The sequence below is a fragment of the Oxyura jamaicensis genome, chromosome 5 (genome assembly GCF_011077185.1).
Source record: "Oxyura jamaicensis isolate SHBP4307 breed ruddy duck chromosome 5, BPBGC_Ojam_1.0, whole genome shotgun sequence".
Classification (NCBI taxonomy): Eukaryota; Metazoa; Chordata; class Aves; order Anseriformes; family Anatidae; genus Oxyura; species Oxyura jamaicensis.
Genome location: NC_048897.1, coordinates 17570043 through 17594988, shown reverse-complemented (window position 1 = coordinate 17594988; position 24946 = coordinate 17570043). Strand labels below are relative to the sequence as shown.

Genomic DNA, 24946 nt, shown 5'->3' with positions numbered 1-24946 from the left:
TACTGTATTACATTCCAAGATTTATTCATTTCGTTAAGTATATACATATTGAGACAATAAAATATTTATTACCTTCTTATTAATCTCACTGGTAGTTCAAGGCTGTCTCTGCATTTTCCTTTACTTCCATTCACTGTCTTTCTACTGTCAGTACAGTTTCAGTTGAACATGCTTGTCTCATGAGACAGTTCAGTCCTCAGACAGTCAAAGGAAAGACATCCCATCCCCTTCCTCAGCAGTGGAACAACTCATCTCAGTCATGAAGATTCATCTGCTGCGAAAGAACTTGTAGTAGACCACTCCTCCTAGGATGGCTAGTTCCAGGATGATGATGATTGACAGCAACAACTTATTAGTGGCTACTCTAGAGTTAAAAAAGAAAAAAAATCCAAAGTAGTTCTTTTTCTTGACCATGAAAGCAGATTCTTACCTTCTGTAAGTATAATTCCTGTTTCTGCTACATCAAAAAGTACTATTTTGAATAGCAGTTAAAAAGCAAGAAGGGGAAAACTCATTCGTTTCCCACTCAAGTTTAAATATATTCCATGAACTGATTTATAAAAATAATTAAACCACATAATTAAGAAACTGTAAATACACTTCAGTCATCAAAAATAGTATAGGATCAAGTTCAGAGTTTCTCATATGACAGTCTAGCTATGCTAGGGCATTAGCTATGCTAGGGCATCTGTCTGTGTCATCAGGCATCTATAGCACTTAATGCCACTGTGAGTTGTAGCACAATGTTTTCCAACCTGAATAACTGAATTTCATCAAGTTACCAACAGCAATTGACTGTAACTTGCTTATGTCAAAATCCCTCCCCTTTGCTATGTTTTATCATGCATGACAGTTATGCGTGATAACCCGTGCACTATATTAAATGAGCAGCACAGATTCAGTAGTGTTCACTCACCTACACTGCACTCCGTTACTGGAATAATTACAGGAGAGGAGAAAACACAAATTAGATCTCCACATGGGCACAAGCTCCATTTATGTATTTCCTAAAACCTCCCTGCAGTTCCAGCTGACACTGTGGGTCATTAGGTTGTTGGTGTTTTTGACTGTAAACAGGCAAGCAACACTACTACCTGCTGGGTACTGCGCAGTTCTACGTCAGTCATGCTACTCTACTCACCTCCTGGACATGGAACGCAGAATCTTACGAGACTTGCTCAAGTTTTCACTTGTATTCACCAACTAAGAAGAAACAAAAGTTATTTGCCAGTTAAACAAGTTTACATCAACTCTGAAGATTCACATGCAAGAAGTTGGTGTTTAATGTAATTAATAATGGGTTTAAAGCTAACCACGTATTCTCAAAATTCAGAAACAGTATTGTTCTCCAAGCATAATACAGGTTGAAGAGTTGTCTTCTTAATAAAGCAGAACTAAGACTTTCAGGTATACGTTTCCTTAGATACAAGCAAAAATTATATGCAATTTAGGATTACTTCCTGCCCCTCTACCTAACTTAAAATTATTGGAAAGTTGGTATTAGCTCTTTTCATTAAATTTAACTTCATTATTTAAGTTGTCGGTATTGTTGTCTTCTGATATTAACATGTGCTCCCCTAGTGCATTTCTAGACCTGTTTGAAATTCCATTACATTTCTAGCAAAGAAAAGAAACGTTGCAGTGACAGGTCTGTGTGACCCAATGCATCTGAGCATTGAACTATTAATAGATAATCCATTTCAGCTTTATGATGCTCAGAACTGAATTGTTCCCTTAGCTAGCTGACATATATTGGAAGGTTAGTGTTAGCTGCTTCTATTAAATTTAATTTCATTAAAGGAACTTACTGTTTCCCACATCTAAACCATAAAATCTTAAATTAATCTTCATATGGTGGGCAATTCTCTAGCATTTTTTTAGATCAGTAATTTTTTCAGTAATGTTACATTTTTTCAAGCAGCAATATATAGGTCTAATCAGCTGGTCTTGCAGACAAAGTAACAGACATGCTTTAGGCCCATCAAGAGTAATTGTTTTCCTTTTAGGAGCAGAGCACAGCAATGTGGCAGCCTAAAACATCAACTGGACTACCACATCTGGGGGGTCTCCAGGTGTTATTACTGGCACACAATTCCCACTAAGCAGCTAACATCAGGTTGTTCCAACACAACACCCGCAGTTTCTCCACTTACTCTGCTCTTGGTGCGTTCCAGTTGCTCTCGCTGCTCCCCAAGTTCTTCAATTATATCAGTGCCAATCTGATCTGTCTCAGCCGCAATTCGGTGCGAGCGCTCAATGCTCTGACTGGCTCGGTTCAGACTGTCTGTTCCCTGGAGAAGCAGCACTCTCTGTGACTGCAGATTAGTCTGAAAAACAATATACACTTAAATATTAAACACAAAGAGGTATTAGGCTTCTGAGATATTAAAAAAATTAGGAGCCATTTGTATTAGGCTTCTTATGTTAACTGATGAAGCCCAGTTAATTTTGAAAGGGTTCTCATTCATGTTGTAAGGTCATGGTCAAATGTAGTTAAACCTTCAAAAAGGAAGATATGTAGCTAAAGAGTTACAAAAAAATATATATATATGTCTATGCAATAATTCACTTTTCTATCAAATAGCATCTACATGAAAACAGTGTCTGCTTTCCAGATGCTAGCTTTTCATTCGTATCTCAACTGTCTTATTTGTGACTTTGCAGCTGGCTGCTAGGGGGATTATTAAGAGTTTACACAGCCAAAAGGATTACAGACAAATAGCACTAACAGATGGACTGCTACGTAAAAAAGCTACTCTTTTCATGCCTCTTGCCTCAGCTACAGAATAATATTTTTTTTGACCTTGGGGTCAAAAGGTAGCTCAAAAAGTATTTTCTTAAGCCTCAGAAAGTCTAACATCCTGCTCTCACATTTTAGAGCAAGCAACCAAGAGGAATCTAATGCAAAAAAATACCTACTACTGTAAAATAAGACATTAAGGAAAAAGCTTCCCTTAAACCTTCCTTAACTAAGGCAGACAGACAAAAATAAACACTTCCATGAACTCTCTATACAGATTAGACTAATCTTTGAAGATAGTAAGCAAACTCAGTCTCACTAGCTCAGACGAATCTAAGCAGATAAGGTAAACTGGTGTATTTCTTGCACTGCAGCAGCATATCCACACTACAAAGTAGAAGACAACTTTTTATATTATTTGAAAATTATTTAAACTGAGAGTGCTTAAAAGGGAACTCTGTGGAAGAACCTATACAGTGTATAGGAATTACATACATTTTTGGAGACAAAAATGAGATCATTTAAGTCAGCATCACTGTTGTATTTTCACTGCTGCAGGGGAATGATTAAATAAAGTATTTCAGTACACTTAATGAGTCTTTTTTTTTAAATGCATCGTGCAAATCATTAGGCACAGGGTACCCAAGGAGTACCATTTTTATTACACTAATATATTTGTTTTGGAACAGAAAAGCTCTCTTACGAGTTCTAGGTATTCTTTCTCCTCCCTAAGATATTCATGTTATGCACAAAGAGAGGCACAGGGAGTTATGCAAGAAATTAAGTGGATTAAAGCAGAATGCTGTAAGCAACACATCTGGAATATTCTTTCAAATAATCACACAAGTTTTCAATACAAGTTATATCTGATACTCACACTCTGTTCGTTTTCGGTGGAGAAGATTCCGTATTTCATATCGCCTTGACTTCCAGGGCCCAATCCCAAATCTGTGCTTCTAATCTCTCTCTGGAAGATGGAGAGGTCTCTTCTGTACGCCCGGATTTTGCTCATCATTTGGTTGCGGAACGGCAGAGGAGCATACTTCAATTCTTCCTCCATTTCCCGTAGCTTTAAGGAAAAAAAAAATGTGTTTATTTTTTTTAAAGCATCAAATTTATTCTTATCAACAGCTATACTCAAAACTTACCACCAGATGAAGGGATTCACATGTTTTTATGTGCTTTGGGGATTGGGGCTATTAATCCCAAGCCCCTCATCTAGCACCAATGGCACCATTCCGCCTATTGCTGTCCAGCCCACATGGGTTTTCAGCTATACAGGGCCTCAAGAAAGAATTAATTGCCAAGGTTAAAGACTTGGTATTTTCTGAAGTGTCACTCTGCAACTTCAAAATGTGCAGTTTTCACTTCCACATTGTTTAAACATCTATAGGATGGATAGCAGAGGCTGGAGGTAGGATTTGTACACCCTGAGATTCCGGATGCATGAATTTGCACATCAGCTTTTGGTGACAATTGTAACAAATTCACAATGCTTAAAGCTGTCCTCCTGGATGAGCCAGAATCTACACCTCAATTTACACCTCAATAAAATCCAGTAAGTTAGAGGAATAAAGAATCTTTCGTAAAAGAATGTTCTGCTATTTCCATTGGTACTTGCTTTACTTCCACTGCAAGGGAGGCTCATTTTCAGATCTAAGATGCGTTTCAAACTTTTTTTTTCCTAAAAGGGAAAAGGCATAACCTTCTGCACGTTGAGTACTGACAGAATGTATGAGAACCATTTTGTACAGCAAATCACAGTACAGAAGTGCAAATGACCAATGTGAGAACAAATTTGTAACCTACAGTAAACAATTCTCCTAGGAAGAGCCAGAGGAGATTTCTGTTGCAACTACTGTGGTAAAACAAAATAAGAAGACAACCCTCATCAAGCTAGAAGGTATTCTACTGCTAACAACAAATAGTGTATTACTGAGAAAGTTTAATCTATTATGGTTTGCATAGAAGACAAGTCACAAGTGTTTTGTTTGGTTGTTTTTCTGTGTGTGCTGTTCCATGTCACCTGCTGTCCAGGAAGCCCACACAACAGAGGTTTCAGATAGTCAGGGCCCCTGACACTAAGCCATCAGACTCACAGCAAGACCACATGGGTAAAGCCAACATGAAAAAAGAGAGCAGAAGGAAAAACAAACCATACAACAAACCATAAAGCAGATTCTCTACATGTCCTCCCTAAGATCTCTAGCAATTGTAACTGTACCTCCGCTGCTCCTTTGTTCAAAGAAGGGAAGGAGATAACCAAACTGAGTGCTAAGAAGCAAAAATATGAATACTTGTCTGTATCTCTATATATGCTATGTACACACACACACACCAGTCTTGACAAACACATGTTAATCACAAATGAATCAAACAAAAAATACACAACATTCATCTGCCAGCATATGAACATAAAGGTGAAATCTGCAAGTACTGTCCTTGTTAAGGTTAGCAACGTTTTACCCGGTCAGAAAGGCCACAATTCTAGGCTTGTTTACCGTTTCATTTGCTTCACGTTGTTTCTCATCAAACTCTCGAACTAGCTTTTTTTTCTCTTCTGTGGAAGAAAAAGCAGCATGTCAGATAAACACTGGAGAAATGACAGCAGAACTCAATCTTATAGACAACAAAGCTGCTACAATGGCACCAGGTCAAAATTTACCTCAGACAGGAACAGCCTGTTCTTATCTTTTCAAAAGCTGGGGAAAGGGAGAGGACAGAGAAGAAACCACCCTTCCACCAGCTGGCCACTAGCTTTGGTAGACAAAAGAAGTCACTTTTCAAACCCCAAATATTTTTCTGGTTGTTGACAAACATTTAACGTGAAAGAATAACAAAGAGAACAGGTCAGTGGACAGCTCATCATTTCATATTTTCACGCATACTCAGCAAGACTACTGAAGGCTGAAGCTGTAACTTGGATTAGAACAGAACATGGAGTCAATCTGCATCTCCAAGTGCCCCCTGAAGTTTCCATCTAACAGGGTATCCTGCATTCCTGCAGTCTAAATAAACCACCTAGTTGAACAGGATAAGCACTCTGGAGTGCCCTGACATTAAAGATGCCATCAAGATACCAGATCAGGTTCCCAGCCCAATGCCCAAATGATTCTCTCTTCTGGAATGACATCAGGTGTTTGATTCCACCAACAAAACTACATTTCAGTTGTTCAAAACGGTCATTTGCTTGGGTCCTGCTGCCTAGCACTGTGGAGAGGCTTTCATTCTATCTTTTATTCTATATTAAAATCAAATTCTTAAGACATTTATTTTGTACATCTTAACAAACTATCATATCTAATATCCAAGCTCAATAAATGCAGAATTCTCAAACTCTTCATGTCTCAACAGAACAAAACCCTACGTTTCATAAGCTTTTGCAGAAGCACTGACTACCACCAGGACTCTCTTGTAGAGTGCTGCAGAATTAAGCCAAGTTCTATCAGAAGTCTAATAAATATGCAATAACCTAGTTCATCTCTCTCAGAAGAGACTGATTCAGTCTTACACAAAATTTTGAGTAGCAGAAAATACAGATAGTGACCTTGGTAAAACTTCTCTGATTTGACAAAACTGTATAGACACCATTATGATACCACTGCTGCAGTCAAAACCTGCCTTTGATAACACCTTTTGTAAAAATGGCCCTCTGTAAAAGGAGCAGTTTTTAATTCACTGAACTATCAACAGAGGACTAGGAGAAAATTTTGAAGTGATCAAAGCATTTAAACACAGCTCGTCTCACGGACCTGACCTGCCCAGGCTGTGGGCTCTCCCTTTCAGCTCCAATTCACATGAAGCCCAGGGCTTGAACTGCAGCGGACTTGAGAGGGAGTTAAAAACCATCGCCTAACCAGAGGCTCTGCTCTCAGGTAGCACACAGGAGAATTATTACAGACCAAGCTACATCATAAATACTAGTATATTACATGCTGGCTGCTATCAGCGAAGCAGTTTCACACCACAGTTGACCCAGGAGGAAATGCTGACTTGGGAGGTTCCTGAACAGGCTCTCCTCAACTTCTGCTCTGGTTGTCTGCCACGTACAGTTGTGCTGATGCAACTGCCTGTGTGGCTAGGCTGGAAGTGAAAACGCGGACACAAACTGCATGAAAACAACTTTCAGAAGTCAATATTTTGTTTCACACAGGTCATTTCACTGATCTGGTTTATGCAGTGCCCTCTTAAAACAAGCGCTATTTCAAACGGCTTGAAACCTGGAGCAGTCCTGGAAGAGCAGGACTTTACCCTCCGGGTGCCCCCGGTCGGACTAATAGGACACTGCACTGGAGCCACAGTAACTTTACCACTTCCTCATCAGCACTAACGTGATTTACTTCCAATCAACCAGAAGCAGAGTCAGTTGAAAAGTCCAGGTAACTACATTTATTTAAAGAAAAGTGTCTGTATTTGAGGATGAACCAGGCTCTTTAAACTGATCCAGGCTGCCTTCTTACAAGTCTGAAAGGCAAAAAAGATGTCTAGGTTTGGGAATCTGTCACCTTGCTTATACAGAGTGAAATAACGTTTCCAAGCTCCTACTCCCTCAAAGATGGCCCAAGAACAACATATTCTGTCCTCCCTGGTGCTTGGGAAGGTGCCAATCACCTTAAAAGCATCCATAGGATACCTTTTATCGTCTCGTGATTTTTTCAGGACCAGACAGCTTGCAAAATAAAGGCTCGCACACCATACATACAAGAAGCAGACAAAGCACATTACGAAAGCCAAGTGCCTTCACCAGATATGCAAATTCCTGGCTTATCTTAAACTCCCTTACAAGTACTTTACTAAAGTATTACTGTGATTTTTTCAGCAACACACTGAAAAAATAGGCCCAGCATATTATCATTTCATAGCATGACTAAAAATCAGTTCGTAATTATTTGTTGAAAGGTCTACAAGCATTGAAAAAATGTTGCCTGTAAGTATTCTGTTTAAGACCACAGCTCAGAACTCCTTACCTCAGAGCAGCACAGCTCCGGGGAGACCCTGACCGAGCTGTACCTTATTAACAGACCGCCCTCCTTCCTACAAGGAAATCAGGATTTCCGACAGGAAGCTCCTGTCCTTTAAGCCTGGCTTTTGTGCCTGCTGCTGTGTGGCACTTCCCAACGCGAAGCGCTGCTCGTTTATCCCGCAGTGCCTCCCACAGCAGCGTGAGTGTGGCCGTTCCTCATTCTCTCCCCAGATTTTCCACTTCCCGTTCTCTTCCTGCCAGGCAGCAGGACAGACGCTGCAGTTCAAGGCAGCGAAGCCGGCCGCCGTTCCGAAACACCCTTCACCACATTTTGCGGCAGTTCAGTCCGCCTTCAGGGCCCTCCTCCCAGACAGGGGCATTTACTCCTTTATGCCTGTGGTTCTTGCTGGCAGACGGAGAAACTACACCAGCTCTGCGGGCTGCCGCTTGCAGTCCTGGCTCCCAGAATTGACGGAAGCGTGTGCTACCCGAACGAGGACGACAAGCACCGTGACCCCAGCCCAACCCTCCGGGCTCGCCCCCTTCCCTTCCCCTGCCCAACGCCGCGGGGCGGCGAGGCCAGGCCAGGCCAGGCCAGGCCAGGCCGTGCCGTGCAGGGCCGCCCCCAGCTCCGGGCCCGGCCGCCCCCCCCGGCGGCGGCGCTCACCGGCGTTGCCGTGGCGCAGTCGCTGCGCGGCCCCGCGCAGGTCGGCGTGCAGCCCGCGGAAGATGTCGTGCAGCCGCTCCAGGTGCTCCGAGGACGCGGCCCCGCGGCTCGCCATGGCGGGCGGCCGCCTCCCTCCCCTCCAGCCCGCCCGCCATCGGCCGCCGCGGGGGCCTCGGACCGTCCGAGGGGCTGCCCGCAAAGACGCCCGATCGCCGCGCCGCGTCGCCGCGTGGCCAATCGGGGGAGGCGCCGCCGCGGCCTGCTCCCCGCGGGGCCGAGCCGCTCGGAGAGCTGTGACGGGGCTCAGGGCGGTGCTGGCGGCGGGGCTGAGGCGAGGAGTTCCATCAGGCGCTGACTGGGACAGCCGCAGCGAGGCGAGGGGGCCTGGCGGTGCGCGCTGCCTGTTGGGAGTTGTAGTCCTCATGCGAGGGGCGGGGCAGGGCGGGGCGGGCAGCGCGGGCGGCGGCGATGGCGGCGGCGGCGATGAGCTGCTGGGGGGTCGCGCTGGGCGCCGCCGTCGGCTTCCCGCTGCTCCTGCTGGCCGCGGCGCCCTGCATCAGGTACGGGGCGGGGTGGGCGGCGGGTGCCCGCGTGTCTGTCCGTCCGTGTGTGGCCGGCCGCGGGAGCAGCCGCGCCGTCCCTCTGTCCTTGCCCCCGCAGGCGGTTCGTGGCGGGCGGGCGGTGCGAGTCTGCCGCCCGGCTGGACGGGAAGGTGGCGGTCATCACCGGGGCCAACACCGGCATCGGCAAGGAGACGGCCCGGGAGCTGGCGCGGAGAGGTGAGCACGCACGGAGCAGCGCAGGCTCGCGAAGTTATTTCAGCCCAGCCCAAGCGCTGCCCCCCGGGCTGTAAGCGCCGAAGCGCCAGCTCCCGGTTCCTCAGCTGGTGCCGCTGCCCGAGCTCTGAGAACGTGCCTTGTGACACGAGAAGCGCTCCGCAGCACAGCTGTCGTGGGGGGCCGGGGGAGGTCCTGGCACCACGGCGTTCTCCTGGTCTGAAGCAGGGAAATGGCGTAGGCTCACTGCTCCGGCTTTCGGTTCCTCGCGTTTCAAGCTCGTTTGGGTTAAATGCCTTTTTAGTAAGGCAACGGACCTGCCTGCTCATAACCTGTTCAAAGTTACTCTGGCTGGAGTCCGGATACCTTCACGTGTCGCTGGCCTGATGTCCCCAAGGCCGACACAGCCCCATCACGCCACTGCGGTGATAGGCGCACCTGAGCGGGGAGAAGCTGGGCAGAGGCACTTTACTTGTACGTTTCCTGACCTGGAAACAGGTTTGGGCTGAACTGGAGCTAACTATATACTAGAAAAGGCTTTGTGCTTGTCAGCTGCCCCCCTTGACTGATGCCAGCTCCATACAGAACCAATACATTGTTTGTAAGCGCCACGAGCGGTCTGCCTGCGTGGCATAGCCCTGCGTGCACAGCGTCACCGCAGCTCGCGTTCCTGCTTTTTCTGCCTCGCAGGGGCGAGGGTGATCATCGCTTGCAGAGACACAGCGAAGGGAGAAGCTGCAGCCAGTGAAATCCGGGCTGAGACAGGGAACCCGCAGGTCGTTGTGAAAAAACTGGACTTGGCTGATACTAAGTCCATCCGGGAGTTTGCTGCCAGCTTTCTAGCAGGTGAGGCCTCCAGGTCCTTTCAGTGAGCGTATTTTGTCAATGGCTGGTGCCTGCCCTTCAGAGCTGGGGAAGGGGGTACAGCAGAGTGTGCTGAGGGAGCAACATTTCCCTGCTCCGTTCCCAGAACTTCTGTTGACTTTGAGTGTGACCATGTCCATAATATTGTAGGGGTTTTAAAAGTGCAAGCTGAGGGTGTTGTGCAAGTGCTGTGTGCTGCTGATGTGACTATGAAAATATCTTCCCCTTCATTATCTGGATTTCATTTGCTGAATCTGGAATTGTTCTGTACTTGTACTGCTGTATCTGGAACTGTGCGACAATGTCCGTTCTGGGCAAAGGCAGAAAGAGGAGCCTCGCCTGGAGGGCAGCTCCACTCTGCTATTGTCTGCATGCCCAGGCAAGAAGGGGGTTCTGTGCTGGCACCAGGGGCTTTTCAGCAAATGCCAAATTCCTGACCCACATATCTCTGTACCACATTGGGTACTGGGGTTGGCAGCAGGGCCTGCCAGAGGCTGTGAATGGATTTGTGGTAGGGCAATTATCCTTACTTTAGGGAGACCATGTGGCTGCAATGTGGGCATGGGTGGGGTTTTTTGGCTGACTTGTGGCTGTCTGTCTTCTGTCATTGTTTCCCTATTTAATGATGTGTTTTCTCTTGCAGAGGAGAAGGAGCTCCATATCCTCATTAATAATGCTGGGGTAATGTTATGCCCTTACTCCAAGACAGCTGATGGCTTTGAGATGCACCTGGGAGTCAATCATCTTGGTAAGGCCCGTGGAGTCGTGTTTTCATTCAGTATTTGTGACAAAATGCCAGAGGGTAATTCTCCTTCCAGGTGTTTTCATCCTTCCTTCTTGTGATGGAATGGAAGCCCAGAGGTAGAGCTCTGGAAATGGAAGTTGCTTTCCTTGGGGTTCAAGTGTCGTGAAAAAGAATATTGCAATGTTTATTATTTAATGCTTATCATGGACTTAAATTAAGAATCTGTAGATGTTACCTGGGATGTTTGCAATGTATGACAGTTCCAGCTTTTTGAAGCTGAGGAGTAGAACATAATGGCCCCAGAAAGCTTGAGTTGCTGATTCAGTGGGTGGTCTTTTCCCCTGGACTTGAAATGAGGAAAGCAGTAAGCTATGATGCATAAGTAAGATGTTGAACGTACTTTGAAATTCCAGGAGGGGAACCCTTTAGAGAAAGACTGAGTTTCCTCTCAACCCTAGGTCACTTTCTTTTAACCTTCCTGTTGCTGGAGCGTCTGAAGCAGTCGGCCCCGGCCCGCATAGTGAACGTGTCCTCACTGGGTCATCATGGAGGCCGAATCCGCTTCCATGACCTCAATGGTGAGAAGAGCTACAATCGTGGCCTCGCCTACTGTCACAGCAAGTTGGCCAACGTGCTTTTCACACGGGAGCTGGCGAGGAGGCTGCAAGGTAAGTCCCAGAGGAGAGCAGAACAGTTTTTTTTCTTGGCTGTTGAGCTATGTGGGTGAGGAAGGTGGATTGCAGAAAGGTCTGGAAATTACCTGTGCAGAAATGAAACAGTTTGAGGCAAGGTTTCGGACAGTTCTTTGGTGGAAGGATAGCTCCTGTCTGTGGAACGAGGAAACTTGAAGCACCAATTGCCTTTACAGCAACAGGATAGGGGAGTGCAGTAGCCTGGCACAGTTGAAAGGATTTAATTTTAATTTGGTGCTTGTCAAAAACTGACTACATCCAAGCAGATAATCGTGCTATGTTAGTGGAATCTTACAACAAAAAAATTGTACTTGTGTCAAATTGCAGTCTGCAATGGAAAAGCTAAGGCAGATGTAGCTGCTTTCAACGCCGAAGGCCTGTAAAATAGCATAGGACTAGACAGTACCTCTTCAGTCACAGCCTTGCTATTCAATCATTTTCATAAACTTTAGTACTTATTTTACTAAAACAAAAGCAGTATCTTCTCCAGTGGTAGTACATTAATTAGTAGTACAGTAAGTTAAAGAAAACTAGCGCTGTCAAACCTGATGGGAATTGCTGCTGTTTGAGCACCCAGGCTGCTTAGCACGTTGTTTTACAGAAGACATGTGAGTGACTGCAGCGTTTGGAAGGGAGTGGGGAAGTGCTCCAGCAAGCAGTAACTACTAAGAATCTCACTGCCTCTCTCTGTATCCATGGCTGGACTCCTTTAAGTTACAGAATATTTGCAGGTAGAATTGAGGAGGGTGTTACCCCTTTGTTTAAAAGCACTCTGAGTGCTGTTTTGTCCTGTGCTACTTTCTCTTGCCATAGGCACTAAAGTTACAGCAAATGCTCTCCACCCTGGCTCTGTCAATACTGAGCTGGTCCGGCACTCGTTTGCAATGACATGGCTGTGGAGGATATTCTCATTCTTCTTGAAGACTCCTTGGGAAGGAGCTCAGACCAGTGTGTACTGTGCAGTAGCAGAGGAGCTAGAATCTGTGACAGGACAGTATTTCAGGTGGGTACAAGCTGATGGAATGATGTACTGTGGAAGGAAACCTTGCTGGCTTAGAAAATGAGTGTTACTGTCATTCTTCATTAAGAAGGGACTATGCAAGAGGCTGGTGTAACTCATGCCAGGAAGTTCGGAGGTGACAAATACTAAAGCATTATCCCTTCCATACCTTTTGCAATGGATATGGTGTTAGAAGGGATCCCTGACCTGTGCAACAGTAGCAGTTCCTTTAGTGCTTGGAATATTGCTGTACTTGAAGTGGAGGAAGGGCTGTCACATTCTTAGAGCTCTGATCACGATCTGTCTTAAACTGGGGTAAATCACTCTGCAGCAGAACTGTGTAGTTAATGAAGTCACTTGAGTCAAGCTTGGACAGACCAGTTTGGTTCTTTTTGTTGTTTTACCCCACTGGAGCAAAAAGGGCCTGTGCTCCCAGAGAGAGGAGAGGCTTGATGGTGCTGCACAGCTAGGAGGTGAGATTTTTCAGGTCCAAGTTGTCATCATCCTAGAGGTGGAGAATACCCTTGGAACAGCTTCCTTCAGTTGTGTCTGTCAGCTTCTCAGTGGATATAGTGGCTGTATTTTGAAAACTTGTCTTTTCTGCCAAATGAATAGTATTGGAGCCTTTGCAGAGCTTTTCTCTCATGTGGTAAGCGACCAGATTAGTCTCTGTAATGACTTTGATTTTTACTTGGGAGTTTGTATATTCATCGGATAAAATGTCATCTGTTCTCTTAAACTTCCGTGTGATTTACAGCATCTAGCATTACAGAGGAGAACACGTGATCCCTCTTCCAGACACTGTTCTGTTGGAGTGCAGGAGCTGAGAAGAAAAGAGCTGCAGTTCACAGGACAATGGAAAAGGGGATAATGTGAACCCATACGTGGTTATTACAGTATTAGTATTCAGATGCAGCTCTGCTTTTCATGCAGTGGCAATACAGTGGGCTGAATAGGAGGGGATAAATAGCTTAGAACAAAGGGCTGTTTGAGGGCTTTTTTGTAGTTTGCTAGAAAAGGTGTTCCCGAAGAAGCTTGGTTAACATTTATAGCTCTTTTTAGTAATACAAAGGAGAACTTACACAGAAAAGCAAAGCATATGTAGGTTTCTGTAAAGATCAAGATAGCAGACAGAGATAGACTCACTCGCCAGTTCTTGGTGCCATAAGGAGTGATTCTTCCCTAGCCGGCTGGAAAGAAAAGTTTCTCACAGTTGCTGAGTAGGAGTGCTTGCTCATTTGCTGGATAGCTTTCCCCACCCTTCCTTCAATTGGTCTTGAAGTTAAATGGGTAAAAGAACTTCCCTCACCTTACCATAGCCACTTCAATGTGCTAATGCAGCTGAAGATCTTTGATTTAAAAAATAATAAAATGTTTCCCTTACAGTGATTGCCGGCCAGCATATGTATCTTCATGGGGTCGGGATGATGAGACAGCAAAGAAGCTTTGGAATGTGAGCTGTGAGCTCCTTGGCATCCAGTGGGACTGAGCAGTGCACGCCTCAAGCGCATACCTGGCTCAGGACAGCGATGATGCTCCTGGGAAGAGCACTGCCAAGAGAACTCAAGACAAGAATGCCGATCCTTCAGCTGCCCTCAAGATGGTTCTGTGGACACAGTCTGATAGGAGTTTCTGGAATAGCACACTTACAGGTTGAGATTAGTAAGCAACCAGTCCCCTTTTGTAGCTAAGAATTAGAGCACCAATGCAGCGAGCAACCTTTGATACCTCTTGCAACAGCCAGAGGCTGTTATTCTGTCTTTAGATTAGAAAATGAGGTTATCTAATTTTAGGATTAGGTCACCTGTATTGAAAGCTTTTGTTTTTTTTTCCTCCACAGTAGTAATACTAAAAAAGTAGGATGCTAAACTTAAGTTCTGTTCAACATGGCGGAGTGCAAGTATTCAGGTTTCTGGCAGTTACTTATAATGTGCTTCCAAGTACACAGACACAGGTGCTGGCCTTTTTGTACCAAGCATTAGGTAAAGATTTTAATTGGAATTAAGTACTGTTCTCTGTATTCTCTGTCAGAACTTGGCCTCTAGCCACTGAAGTATCTTGCTCCTTGATTGCAGTAAGTTAACCGAAGGTTGGTTTATCTTTTGAGAAGCCAGCTCTCAGTGCAGCTGACTGGGAGGTTAAAAGCTGCAGGAAGGGTGCAATTGTGCATTGACAAGTTATGTTATTCAAAACAATTAACAGCTCTGCTTTGAGATGGTAGAAGAGTTGTCACAATAAAAGCCTGAGCTGAGCTCTAAATGACTTACAAACCTAGGAAAAAGCAGAATAAATACAAAAAAAAAATCTGAGGTGAGAAAAATCTTTTTTTTTTTTTTTTTTTTGAGACTTTAAGATTGCTTTAACAGTAAACCTTGAGCTGAATAGCTGAAGCGAGGGCCTGTCTTAATATTATGGTCAATTTAGTTACAGGACAAAAATAAGACTTGCACTGAAACCCCTATGTTTGTTTGTCTAGCAGTTATGGGATTTGGCTAACCACAGCTGCCAGCCTGACATCGCACCATACAGCCTGCATGTTCAGGAGGCAGCTCAGTCAATCCAGATACTCATGAGACTGCTGTCTTGGAAGTCTAGTGCAAATTGCTATAATGGGAACCATAATGGGAGATTATTTCTAAAAGAGTTAAGCAGCTAGAAAACAAGTGCTACAGCTTGTAAGATTATCTTCTGCTTCTGAAAAAATCCAGAAGTATTTGGACCTGTGTATGAACATTCCTCTGAACAACTGCCAGTTTTGGAAAGCAAAGACTAATTTTATGAATAATACTGTCTAGAAGCTATCCATACAGATTAGTCCTGTGCTACCTCTGAGCAATACTAAATAAAGCCATCTTTTTCAGCAAGAGAACATGTCATGTATCTTCCTTCAGAAATGTTGCAGCAGTTTACTTGCTGTTGGCGACAAGTATACCTGCCCGACTTAACTTAGAAAGCTCAGTTTGGGTTACATCTTGAAGTCTCTTTGCCTTTCTCCCTGTCACTTGACCTTTTTTCCTCCCACAGCTACACTGTAGCAGTGGCATGTTATCTACCGTTGCAAGCTTGGGTTGTTTCTCTGTGTGAGTCTCTAATCTTGAAAGCGGCTTTCAGGATAAAAAGAAAAAAGTGCAGAAAGCCTCTCTAGGCCCTATATTTTTCCCTTGCAGGTCAGTGCTCTTCTTAAAGAAGTCAGATTGTAGGTAGATTCAAGATAAGACATGCAACTATATATTACCTAGAGTATCTCTCTCTGTCTGACCTTGGGCAAGTCATTTATACCTTCTAGGCTGATCTGTAAAATGAGATCTTAAGCTCATTTAGCTGCCTTAAAGGGAGCATTGTAAGAGAGAGGTACATTACCTTGCAAAGCTCTCTGAGGAGGATTACTAGTCTGTGAGAGTCCACGTATAAACTGAGCTAGCTCCTGGCACGACCTCTGAAGAGGTGATATTCCAGTTGCTCTAAATATTGAGGACATTACAGCAAAGAGATTTTTGCATGACAGAACAATTCTTCCCCTTCTAGTTCATCTGCTGAGCATAGCCAAAAGCAAAACACAGATCTAGAACAAGAGTCCCAGCTATGCTGAGATAAAAAGCAAACAGAAGATATATTGAAACCTTCAGTCAGAACACTTTATTCCTTTTTTCCCCATTGTAAACAATCCTTGGTCATTAATATAGAAAGTTTAAATGGCAGTACTCGATTCATTTCTGAAGCTCAAAAATTCAAAGCCTCCTGATAATTGCACTATTCATGACACAAGGCAGTTGGTCAGGATCAAAATTCCAGTTCCAGTAAAAGATAGATCCGTACAATTCCAGGTTAAGAGCATCAAATTACAACAAACACTGCATAAAGTGCATAAGGTACAGTGCAAAGAGGTCAAGGAGAAAGGCAGGTATAGAACTGACTGGTCTGCATGACAAACTCCACTCTGTGCTCTATTCAGCTGTAAAGAACTTGAGCAGAAGTGTAGGTATTACAGGAAAGCACATCTACAGTAGAACCTCCCCCCGTAGTTATTTAGAAGTGAGTTAGAAGTCATCAAAGAGATAGATAGTGTCACGTTTTAGGATTAGCCTAACAGCTCTAAGCTGATGGCAAGCTAGGTCAGTTTGGCCAAGATAACAAAAGCAGCTTTCATTAGTACTGCTCACTAATGAGATTGTGCAAATCTGTGATTGGGAGATTCTGAAATCTAAATGTGGCTAGTGTCAGTGGAGCACAGCTCCTGAAACACCCAAAGGAGATGGAACAATTCCTTTCAATGCTATAGAATCCCATTCTGTCACTACAGTGAACTGGGGGGTAGTACAAAACAGTCTCAATTGTTTTATGTACAAGAAGTTATATTGCAGTTATATTACACTACAGAAATACTGTTGTTTCTTTTGAGGACAGTAAAAAAAAACTAACCAATCTAACAAAAAAGGTGAACTAGTTTTCCCAGCTCTCGTGCTGAAGTACACATTAATAGCAAACAAACTCTTGTGGCCACGTTGGGTGTTGTTTCTTTTAGAAGGTCCTACTGCTGTCTACCTTTCTTCTGCTCATTTCTCATGTCCCACTCATGGTTGCAGAGAGGCAGCTGCTCCTTTATGCATCCTTCAACACAGAAGTTACACAAAGATATCTGCTTTTTCATGAAAAGAATTAACCCTAAGTATTCCATTCTGTTTCTAGTCACAGTAAGCCCCATCCACACAAATTCTGCGCAGAAGCTACTGTCCTGTTCCTTGCACTACAGAATACTGTCTTTTCACATATCCTAATGCACTCCAGAGCAAAACCTGGTATGATAATCTATACAGTATGTCCAGTTAATACAAATTCAGACTAGCATTCTGTTGTACCTGTCAGATTATATTCCTAAGAAACGAAAACAAAAAAGGCCCTGTGTAATAGGAATACAGAGTGCCTGCTGAACTTTACCACAGCTCTATCTTTTCCTATTTCCTGCCATACCTGAAATTTACTGGCATCTGCTCAGTGATAAAGCTGCATCACAACACTTTATTGGATATTACCATAGCAAAGAAAGAGGTAGGCAATTAAAAAAAAAAATTAAAGGATTTCCCATGTGTAGTCCCTTTGCCGGATATGCCCTTTATAACTTCATCCATCTAGTAAGGACTCGATTGCCCTGCGTACATCAGACAGTGCAAGTGGTCAGCAGAAACCTGCCATGAAGAATCAGTTCATACCTTTTCAAATGAACTAACAAAGTGGAGCACACTGCACTGGGGGGACGAGGGGGAGGGAAGGTAGCAATAATTTTTATAGAGGCTTTAAAAACAATCATGTCTGAATTTCAGTCTTTGTAAAAGATCTCTCCAATCTTGAAAAAATTTACAGGAAACCCACAATCACAAAGTTTTACACTTTAGGCTACATTGAGCTGGTGAGATTTTTCTCTCCTCTCTATACAGGTTTTCTGGATTAGAAATAAAATACATGCAATAAAGGTCAGTGCATTTCTAAAAAACACAAGTGCTCTCTTCCATAAACCTAAAATCTTGCTTGTTCAGTTTGAAAATGCCACCCTCCCACCCCCCCAATCAAAGAAGTACCCAAAAAACACCCTGAGGTAGTCACTGTCAAAATACTGGCACTTGTAATTGAGTTCCCTTCCTTCCAACCAGAGGCACATTAGCAGCTTCCATTTGCCACCAACACAAGTCAGGAGACTTCCCTTTTACCAAGAGACTGGTGAACTGCATGCCTTTAAGCTGTCTCGAAGTCTTCCCCTTCTGCACGATGGCGAAACGTCAATTACTTCCTACTGCCCTGGGCAAGGCGATTTCTCGTTTTGGGCTGGTGCATGGCAAGCCACTGGGTACAGATAGCCTGCACAACATCTTCTCCACTGTTCTCAGCCAGCTGGCGCACATGCTGGACTAGCTGCACTGCTCTGGTCTTCTCCTGTCTCACCGAGACCAGATAGGCAGAACGCAACTTGTTGCACATCAGGTACGCTTGAATCTGAAGCAAAAAAGGCAGGCAGAACTCAGTTAGAAAACTATGGCAAGCTAACACAATACCCTTAAGCAAGGATTCACTGGAATTATCTAGCTCAGAAGCTTCTTGTACAAGGCAATAGCAGCATGTTATGAAGCAGAGTATTGCACAGAGCAGATACCAACGTGAAAGATGAATAGACAAGCATTTTGCTCAGTTTGTCTCCTATGGAAACTCTTTTACAGTGTCACCATGAAATGAACATTAATAATCCTATTTTTTGCATTAAAGTTACCATATCCCCATGACAAAGATTATAAAAGTCATTTTCTTGTACTGCTCTTCTATTGTTCTTCTAGAAGAGCTAATATATTTCAGTAATAAATCCTGCATGAAAGGTGGATCTAAAAGCTCATTTTTCAATCCACATAAAACATTGAGTTTGTCAGTTGGAGCAAGACAAACTTTTATTTTTAAAAATAAATTTTTTAGATTTTATTCCTAGTTACGCCCCTCAGGATCTATGAGAGTCTGCAACTCTAAACCACAGTCTCTTCACCTACAAACATGCCTCCAGACTTCACAGAGCGTGATTCTCCAGGGGCTTGGCAGGCTGGTACTTAAGCTAACAAAAACCAAGCAGTTCAGGCCTCATTTCCTCTAAGAAGAAAAGCGTTAACAGAATTGGAGAAGTTTTATTAACTCCCAATCACAATAAAAACAGTATCATCCTGAAAGAATGATAAGCTGAGATGGCCATCGTAGAGCTATCTCCGAAATACTTTTCTTCCCACTATTACAAATGCCTAGCTCTCACTCCAAGGATTGTCAATGACTCAATAAGGATAACATCAATCGATACCTTCATCTCACAGCTCTACACTCAGTCACCACAGCCTTAACCAACTCACTGATTTCTACAATCTAGGAAGTGGCCATCAAAACCTTGACTTGGGTGAGGATGAGAGAAGATGCTGGAAGAGAGCACGATGCCTTCAGACCAAGACTAGGCTGTTCAGCTCCTGCTAAAGGAGTTCCTTTACTGTGCTTATACATACCTTGTTTTCATCACTGTCCATATCCTGGATCAGATTATCAAGATCCTGTATCCAAAGAAGGGAAAAGGTGTTCACATTCAGAGCGACTACCGTTTGCAAACCTTTACTCCTTCAGGGACCAAACCTCTGCCTAGAGGAAGGACTGCTGAGATCACAGCTGGATGTTTACATGACATCAACCACCACTACTGTACACGCAGAAAATACAAAGTCCAATTCCTCCTTTTACCACAGCTTTCTTCTACCTGCCTTGTCTGTGGGGTATGCCTAGAGAACACTATGAGGTCAATCTCTTGTCCTCTACCAAGTTCTATTAGTCAGGCTAGGGGACATCTGCTTTATTTGCAAGGATGGAAAAGACACTGTGGTAGGTAAAGGGAATCTTAAAGATGTTTCCAGTGGAGGCAGCAGGTCTATCTTCACATATCCTCTGCATTAGCCAGGGAAATTTCACTGAAGGAAACACCTCCCACCCCAGTCAGAAGCACTTAGCAAGGTCCTGTCAGGAAAAGATTCTCTCCCTGCTGTGGGTACTCATTTGGGAAGTGCAGGGTAGGCTATCATCTCCTCTCAAAGGAGCTAGCTTAAGGAAGGAAAATACACACTCCCACCTTTAAACAATGCATGCAGTACAGAGCCAGAATGTTTGAAGATACTACTAGAAGAGCAGCACAGGATGGTCCCTCTGTATCCTGTACTGTATTTACCCACATTACTTCAAAAGGGACATAATGCAGAATAGAATTACCTCAGCAGGTATGTTCTTGAATTCGTTTAGACAGTTTAAGATAATGTTATCCCCATCATTTTTGGCTGCCACTCCAGACTCACTGACACACTTGAGGAGCTGCCGGATCTCACTGTACTTTTGCTGCTTCACCAGCTGCTTGGCCACTTTGCTGTACACTTCTGTAGCCTCCAGCTGGAAGTCCTAGAGGTAGTTGAACACCAGAGCAACATGTTAAACATCCTCAGCAGGTTTTCTCAGAGGGACTCTACATGACTAAGACAATTGCTGCTGAGGACAAAATATCACACTATGCTCTTAAAAAGTGAAAATTGTTTTGGTTGGTTCTGAGTTTCCAATCACCACTGCCCAGGACTGGCTCAAAGCTTCTTTATGATCAGACTGGTAAAATTTAGTTTTGCTCAAAAACAAGGGTATTGTCACCTTCTCCTTTTCCAGGGTGACAAAAGTAAATTCTTCTGCTTCTGACAGAAGATCTTTCCTAGTCCCAACCCACTGCTACCTCACTTAGCGGGCTCCCATTATAATCCTGTCCAGCAGGCACCCCTTGTGTACCCTGGAAAATAAGATGTATCTGATCATGATATACCTCCCATATGAAGAAAGATAAAAGATGCAGACTGAGCCTGCCATGAATAAGGCGAGCAATTTAAGTAAGTGGTAACAGAAGTGATGCTTGGCAGTTGGACTTGTCGCTCTCTTTTTACTGGGAGGTAGTGACTGCTGTTGCTGTTAAGTGCTATTTTTCCCCACTCCAAACAAGTGCTCTGCTGCCTTGTACATCCTGACACAAAGGAAGAAGCGGGGTCTGGCATATACATCAGTCACAAATGTACCAGGCAACAGGGTCACAGATACTCCTTCACTGTGCCACCTCTGTCCAGAAAATGCCCTGCTATATCCTCTCCCATATGGGAGGCAACACCACACTGCACGAAGCAATATCCTTTAGCAACTCCTAACATATGGATGAGGAATACACAGAAAAGTTTGGAGGCTAATGTGCTACACTGTTGTTATCTGCCTTCCTTCTTTCTCATCTCTGTCACTGAGGTCCCTCTGCCATCAGGCAGTTTGCTCTTCAGGAACCAGCAGTAGGGACATAGGCTGCCAGGAACAAACAGATAAAAGGAAGAGAGTGCTCAGAAACAGGCACTGAAGTGCAGAGAGGGGAAAAATGCTGACATTTCTGTAGCTACTTTGGGTTTTCATTTTAGTGCAGGATTGTTCCTTTTGTGTCCTTATTCCTTAGGGTATTTTATAAGCTCAAAGGCATTTAGAAGTCTTGTAATTACTGGAGTGTGTTGAGGATAGCTTCCTCAACAGCTTGTAAGCACCTCAGCTCCTACCCAGACAAGAAGAGGACAAGGTCTCCAGACGCGGTTTTCAGTTACTTAGCTTGGCTCTCTCAGTTAGGAGAACAGTGCAGAGATAGTTATCTATCTGGTATATGTACATGGCTGTCACAAACCACAGAGAGCTACCGTGTCAGAGCTCTCTGCTCACATCACTCATTGTGGTTTGCCGGCACTGAGCCACTGAACAAGGTGCAAGGCAAAAGAAAAGCTCCACATAATTCATTTGTAGGAGCCAATTAGTCTGGAGGTGTCCTGCTGCAGCAGAAAGTGCAAACTTACTGCAAAGACCTGAATGTTTAGGACTTGAACTAGTGACCTCTCTTATAAGAGATTTTCCATTTTGTAGATTAAAAGACCTTTGGTAAAAGTCTTTTGCTTAAACAACTGCTCTTTACCGTAGGTTCTTTCGTAGTAGTAGTAGTGTTCTACCAGATTTTTCCATACCTGAAGGACTCTGAAGGCAATCCCAAATCCCTCCTCAATGTTTTTGCCTTCCAACATGACCTGAAAAGAGAGGCATCAGATGAGTTTGAGGATGCACATTCCTTTTTTGTGACATTGCTAAATAATAATGCTTGCATTTCTAGATTTTGCCTAGAGTCCAGAAGAAAACATATTACCTCAATAGAAAACAATGCCAACCCAACAAGAAGTAGAGCAAATATGGGGTCTGTTGTCACATTGATTCACTATGGAACACTGGGTAAGCTACAGATGAAGGTGGGCTGAAGTTAAGAAGGGTTACAATAGCAGCATTAATTGTCTTGCTTCAAAACACAGTAGGACGTACAACCAAAAGGCATGTTACTACTAGTACTTGCGATCCTCCACCTCTGAAAGTTTGAATTTTGAGCCCAGAAGCTCCAGGTTCTTAGGTGTTCTCTGCTACTTTGAGGGAAAGTGTTATTTTTTCATTAACTGTAGGTTGTATACATGCACAAGTAACTTGCCCATGAATAGCACCGGACATTGCTCCAGCCAAATGTTTCAATCTCTTTATCGCATTAGTATTGGTGATGAAATATAAAGCTGTGTTTTAAATAGCAGTAAGTACCTTGCAAGCAACATCCATTTTCATGCTATTGTTTCCGAAGAGCGTGGGCAGGGAAGAACCTGTCATTTGAGAGGTTCCTGACATCTCACATCGATGCAAGAACTTAGTTACTTCCATCTGCAGATCAACTGTATTGATGTGCCTAGGCAGGAAAAAAAAACAAACAAACAAAACAAAACAATTTTGAAATAGAGAAAGTGTCTATTACTATTCACGTAAACTTACTACTTCCTTGAATATATTTCAAAATGATGTGTATTTCCAAACAGTAATTATTTTAGTTACTATTGGACTGTTTTTCATGTAGCCAAATCTACAGCAATGAGATTTTTAGATTTGTGCACACAGCACATGAAAGCTGCAGGTCAGCCTTGTTTACATTGTTCTAAAGAGTGATTCAGAAAATCTGAATTCCAAATAACTATCTGCTCTCTCTTTTTGACTTCTTTTTACCCACTCCCCCCAATTTTAACTTAGTGTCTAGCCTAAAAAATATGAAAGAAAAAGAACTAAGAAAATCAAGATATAAAAACCCAAGTACAAGAGATATATGGCTAAATTTACAGTTTCATTTTTTGAACATAAGGATTCAGTTAATACTGAAGCCTGTAACTAGTATACAGTTGAATTACAATTCAAACAAATATAGCCAGCTAAATATAACTGTCTATGCATGGAATGTTTTTTTGTTTGATTTCTTTTTTAAATTGAAGAAAGGTAGAGGGTAGACTAGATTATTTAGTAAAAATAATTGCTCATCTTCTGGGTAGCTGGGGGAAAAAGTAACGGGAATCCTATACTTGCAACTAGCTAGTCAGATCTTGGTCAGGCCCACCTGGCATGTGTTGGCTAAACTCAGCCCAAACACAACTATTAAGAAAAGACAAACAGACAATTTCCTCTTTCCCATAACTTAGCTTGTTGTTTATATATACCTCGACACATCTGTAGCAGACATTTTCTTCCGAAATGTGAATACAATTTTTTTCCTTCCTGCACTTCTGGAGACCTCCTGCAGGTAGACTTTGAGATGGTCCTTAATCTTTACAAGCCATGTTTGTTTGCCTCCCAATTCAGTGTATGATTTTGCTCCATGAGTGAAAAATCTAATGCAGGTCATAGCAGCACGAACGTGATCCTAGAAGAATATATCGAAAACTAAGATGGATCAGAGTAAACCACCTTCTCTAATCCATGTCTCTATGAAGTGTTCACACGAAGCAGGCAATGCTCTGTTTTCTTTAAAGCAATAGCTAAGCTACTGCAATGTGCCAGATCCATCACAGAAACACACAGCAGGTCAGCTGCAGTCAGTCCAGGCCTTCCCGTCTGTTTTTCAGGATTGGAAAGTAGCAAAAATATACTTGTCCAGCATGCAGATTTACAGCAAAGTAAATAACCAGAAGTCTGACAGCATTCAACATTTCTCATCTTACCTTCATGAACTGTTGTAGCTCATACAGAATGTGGTAGTAGTTCTTTCTCTGCAAGTATTTGCAAGCTGCAATCAAGTAGATACCCCAGCTCTCCAGTCCTGGATCAATAGTTTCCAGCAAGTTCTCCAACATATGCAGTTTTCCACTTTTATAGCTTGGAATGAAGATCCCTTCAATGAACACTTCTGATGGGGATTCCTACACAAACACCAGAGAAGTAGTCTGAAACAAAGCAGCTGTGGCATGTAGATTTTCCTTATATAAAAGTAGTATCAAGTGACAGAGATCATAGAATTGACAGATAATTTAGTTGGAAGGGATCTCTGGAGGTCATGTGGTTCAAACCCTCACTCAAAGAGTGACCTCTCTAGACCTACCCAGTCACATTCTGAGTATTACCAAGTAGTGCAATTCAACAGCCTCTCTGGGAGCTAGTTCTCAGTCTAAACATCCTCACCTAAATGCAAAACAAACAAAATACAACAAAACACATTTTCCTTATATTCAGCTGGAACTTCCCTTGCTTCAAATTGCATCCATTGTCTCTTTTACTGTGCACATGAAATAAGCCTGAATCCTTTCTGTCCATAATCACCCACTCAGTAATTTAAATCAGCACATAGGTCTTCCCTTGCCTGCTCTCTTCTTCAAGCTGAAAAAAACTCCTCGTCACCTTCCTCATACATCATGTGCTTAAGGCCCCTGTGATGAACTGTCTAAAGTTATCACCGTGTTGGAATTCAAAGATCTTCGTTCTCCCTGTATTAGCAACCGGTGCAGATTTTCAGCTTTATAGTAAAAAAACAAAGCAGTGTTGATACACTGGCTCTACAAAAAAAAACAAAAACAACTTTTTCCTTTTCTCTAGAAGCCACTGTTTCAGC

General features: G+C 43.3%; 3 protein-coding genes across 3 annotated transcripts in view; 1 reads left to right on the top strand and 2 right to left on the bottom strand.

Annotated features, from left to right (window-relative positions):
* Nucleotides 1-8561, bottom strand: VTI1B (vesicle transport through interaction with t-SNAREs 1B). The gene is made up of 6 exons (XM_035327551.1): nucleotides 8371-8561; nucleotides 5242-5300; nucleotides 3618-3809; nucleotides 2154-2327; nucleotides 1142-1203; nucleotides 1-364 (listed from the first exon to the last, which is right to left on the bottom strand). Exons 1-6 carry the CDS (start codon nucleotides 8483-8485, stop codon nucleotides 268-270), a joined length of 699 nt encoding a protein of 232 aa, XP_035183442.1. The 5' UTR covers nucleotides 8486-8561; the 3' UTR covers nucleotides 1-267.
* Nucleotides 8562-8823: 262 nt separating this feature from the next.
* LOC118167764 (retinol dehydrogenase 12-like) lies at nucleotides 8824-14927 on the top strand. Its single transcript, XM_035327553.1, has 7 exons — nucleotides 8824-8930; nucleotides 9031-9149; nucleotides 9837-9992; nucleotides 10654-10758; nucleotides 11214-11423; nucleotides 12261-12450; nucleotides 13834-14927. Exons 1-7 carry the CDS (start codon nucleotides 8839-8841, stop codon nucleotides 13934-13936), a joined length of 975 nt encoding a protein of 324 aa, XP_035183444.1. The 5' UTR covers nucleotides 8824-8838; the 3' UTR covers nucleotides 13937-14927.
* A 1131-nt stretch (nucleotides 14928-16058) lies between these two features.
* ZFYVE26 (zinc finger FYVE-type containing 26) overlaps nucleotides 16059-24946 on the bottom strand; it is a 46970-nt gene continuing 38082 nt past the window's right edge. The window contains exons 36-42 of the mRNA XM_035327546.1: nucleotides 24063-24260; nucleotides 23562-23764; nucleotides 22627-22768; nucleotides 22017-22076; nucleotides 20215-20397; nucleotides 19467-19511; nucleotides 16059-18432 (exon numbers count right to left, since the gene is read on the bottom strand). Of these exons, the coding sequence (XP_035183437.1) occupies nucleotides 18223-18432; nucleotides 19467-19511; nucleotides 20215-20397; nucleotides 22017-22076; nucleotides 22627-22768; nucleotides 23562-23764; nucleotides 24063-24260 (1041 nt within the window). The 3' untranslated portion in view covers nucleotides 16059-18222. The remainder of the gene's footprint in view (nucleotides 18433-19466; nucleotides 19512-20214; nucleotides 20398-22016; nucleotides 22077-22626; nucleotides 22769-23561; nucleotides 23765-24062; nucleotides 24261-24946) is intronic.

What these genes read in the sequence shown, in the direction of transcription:
- VTI1B (XM_035327551.1), bottom strand. Translation starts at nt 8,485, where the DNA reads ATGGCGAGCCGCGGGGCCGCGTCCTCGGAGCACCTGGAGCGGCTGCAC. An exon ending in AACGTGAAGCAAATGAAACG is followed by an intron (nt 3,810 to 5,241) that starts GTAAACAAGCCT and finishes TTTTCCTTAAAG; the next exon opens with CTACGGGAAATGGAGGAAGA. An exon ending in CCACCGAAAACGAACAGAGT is followed by an intron (nt 2,328 to 3,617) that starts GTGAGTATCAGA and finishes ATTGTTTTTCAG; the next exon opens with ACTAATCTGCAGTCACAGAG.
- LOC118167764 (XM_035327553.1), top strand. Translation starts at nt 8,839, where the DNA reads ATGGCGGCGGCGGCGATGAGCTGCTGGGGGGTCGCGCTGGGCGCCGCC. An exon ending in CCGGGAGCTGGCGCGGAGAG is followed by an intron (nt 9,150 to 9,836) that starts GTGAGCACGCAC and finishes TCTGCCTCGCAG; the next exon opens with GGGCGAGGGTGATCATCGCT. An exon ending in GTGACAGGACAGTATTTCAG is followed by an intron (nt 12,451 to 13,833) that starts GTGGGTACAAGC and finishes TTTCCCTTACAG; the next exon opens with TGATTGCCGGCCAGCATATG.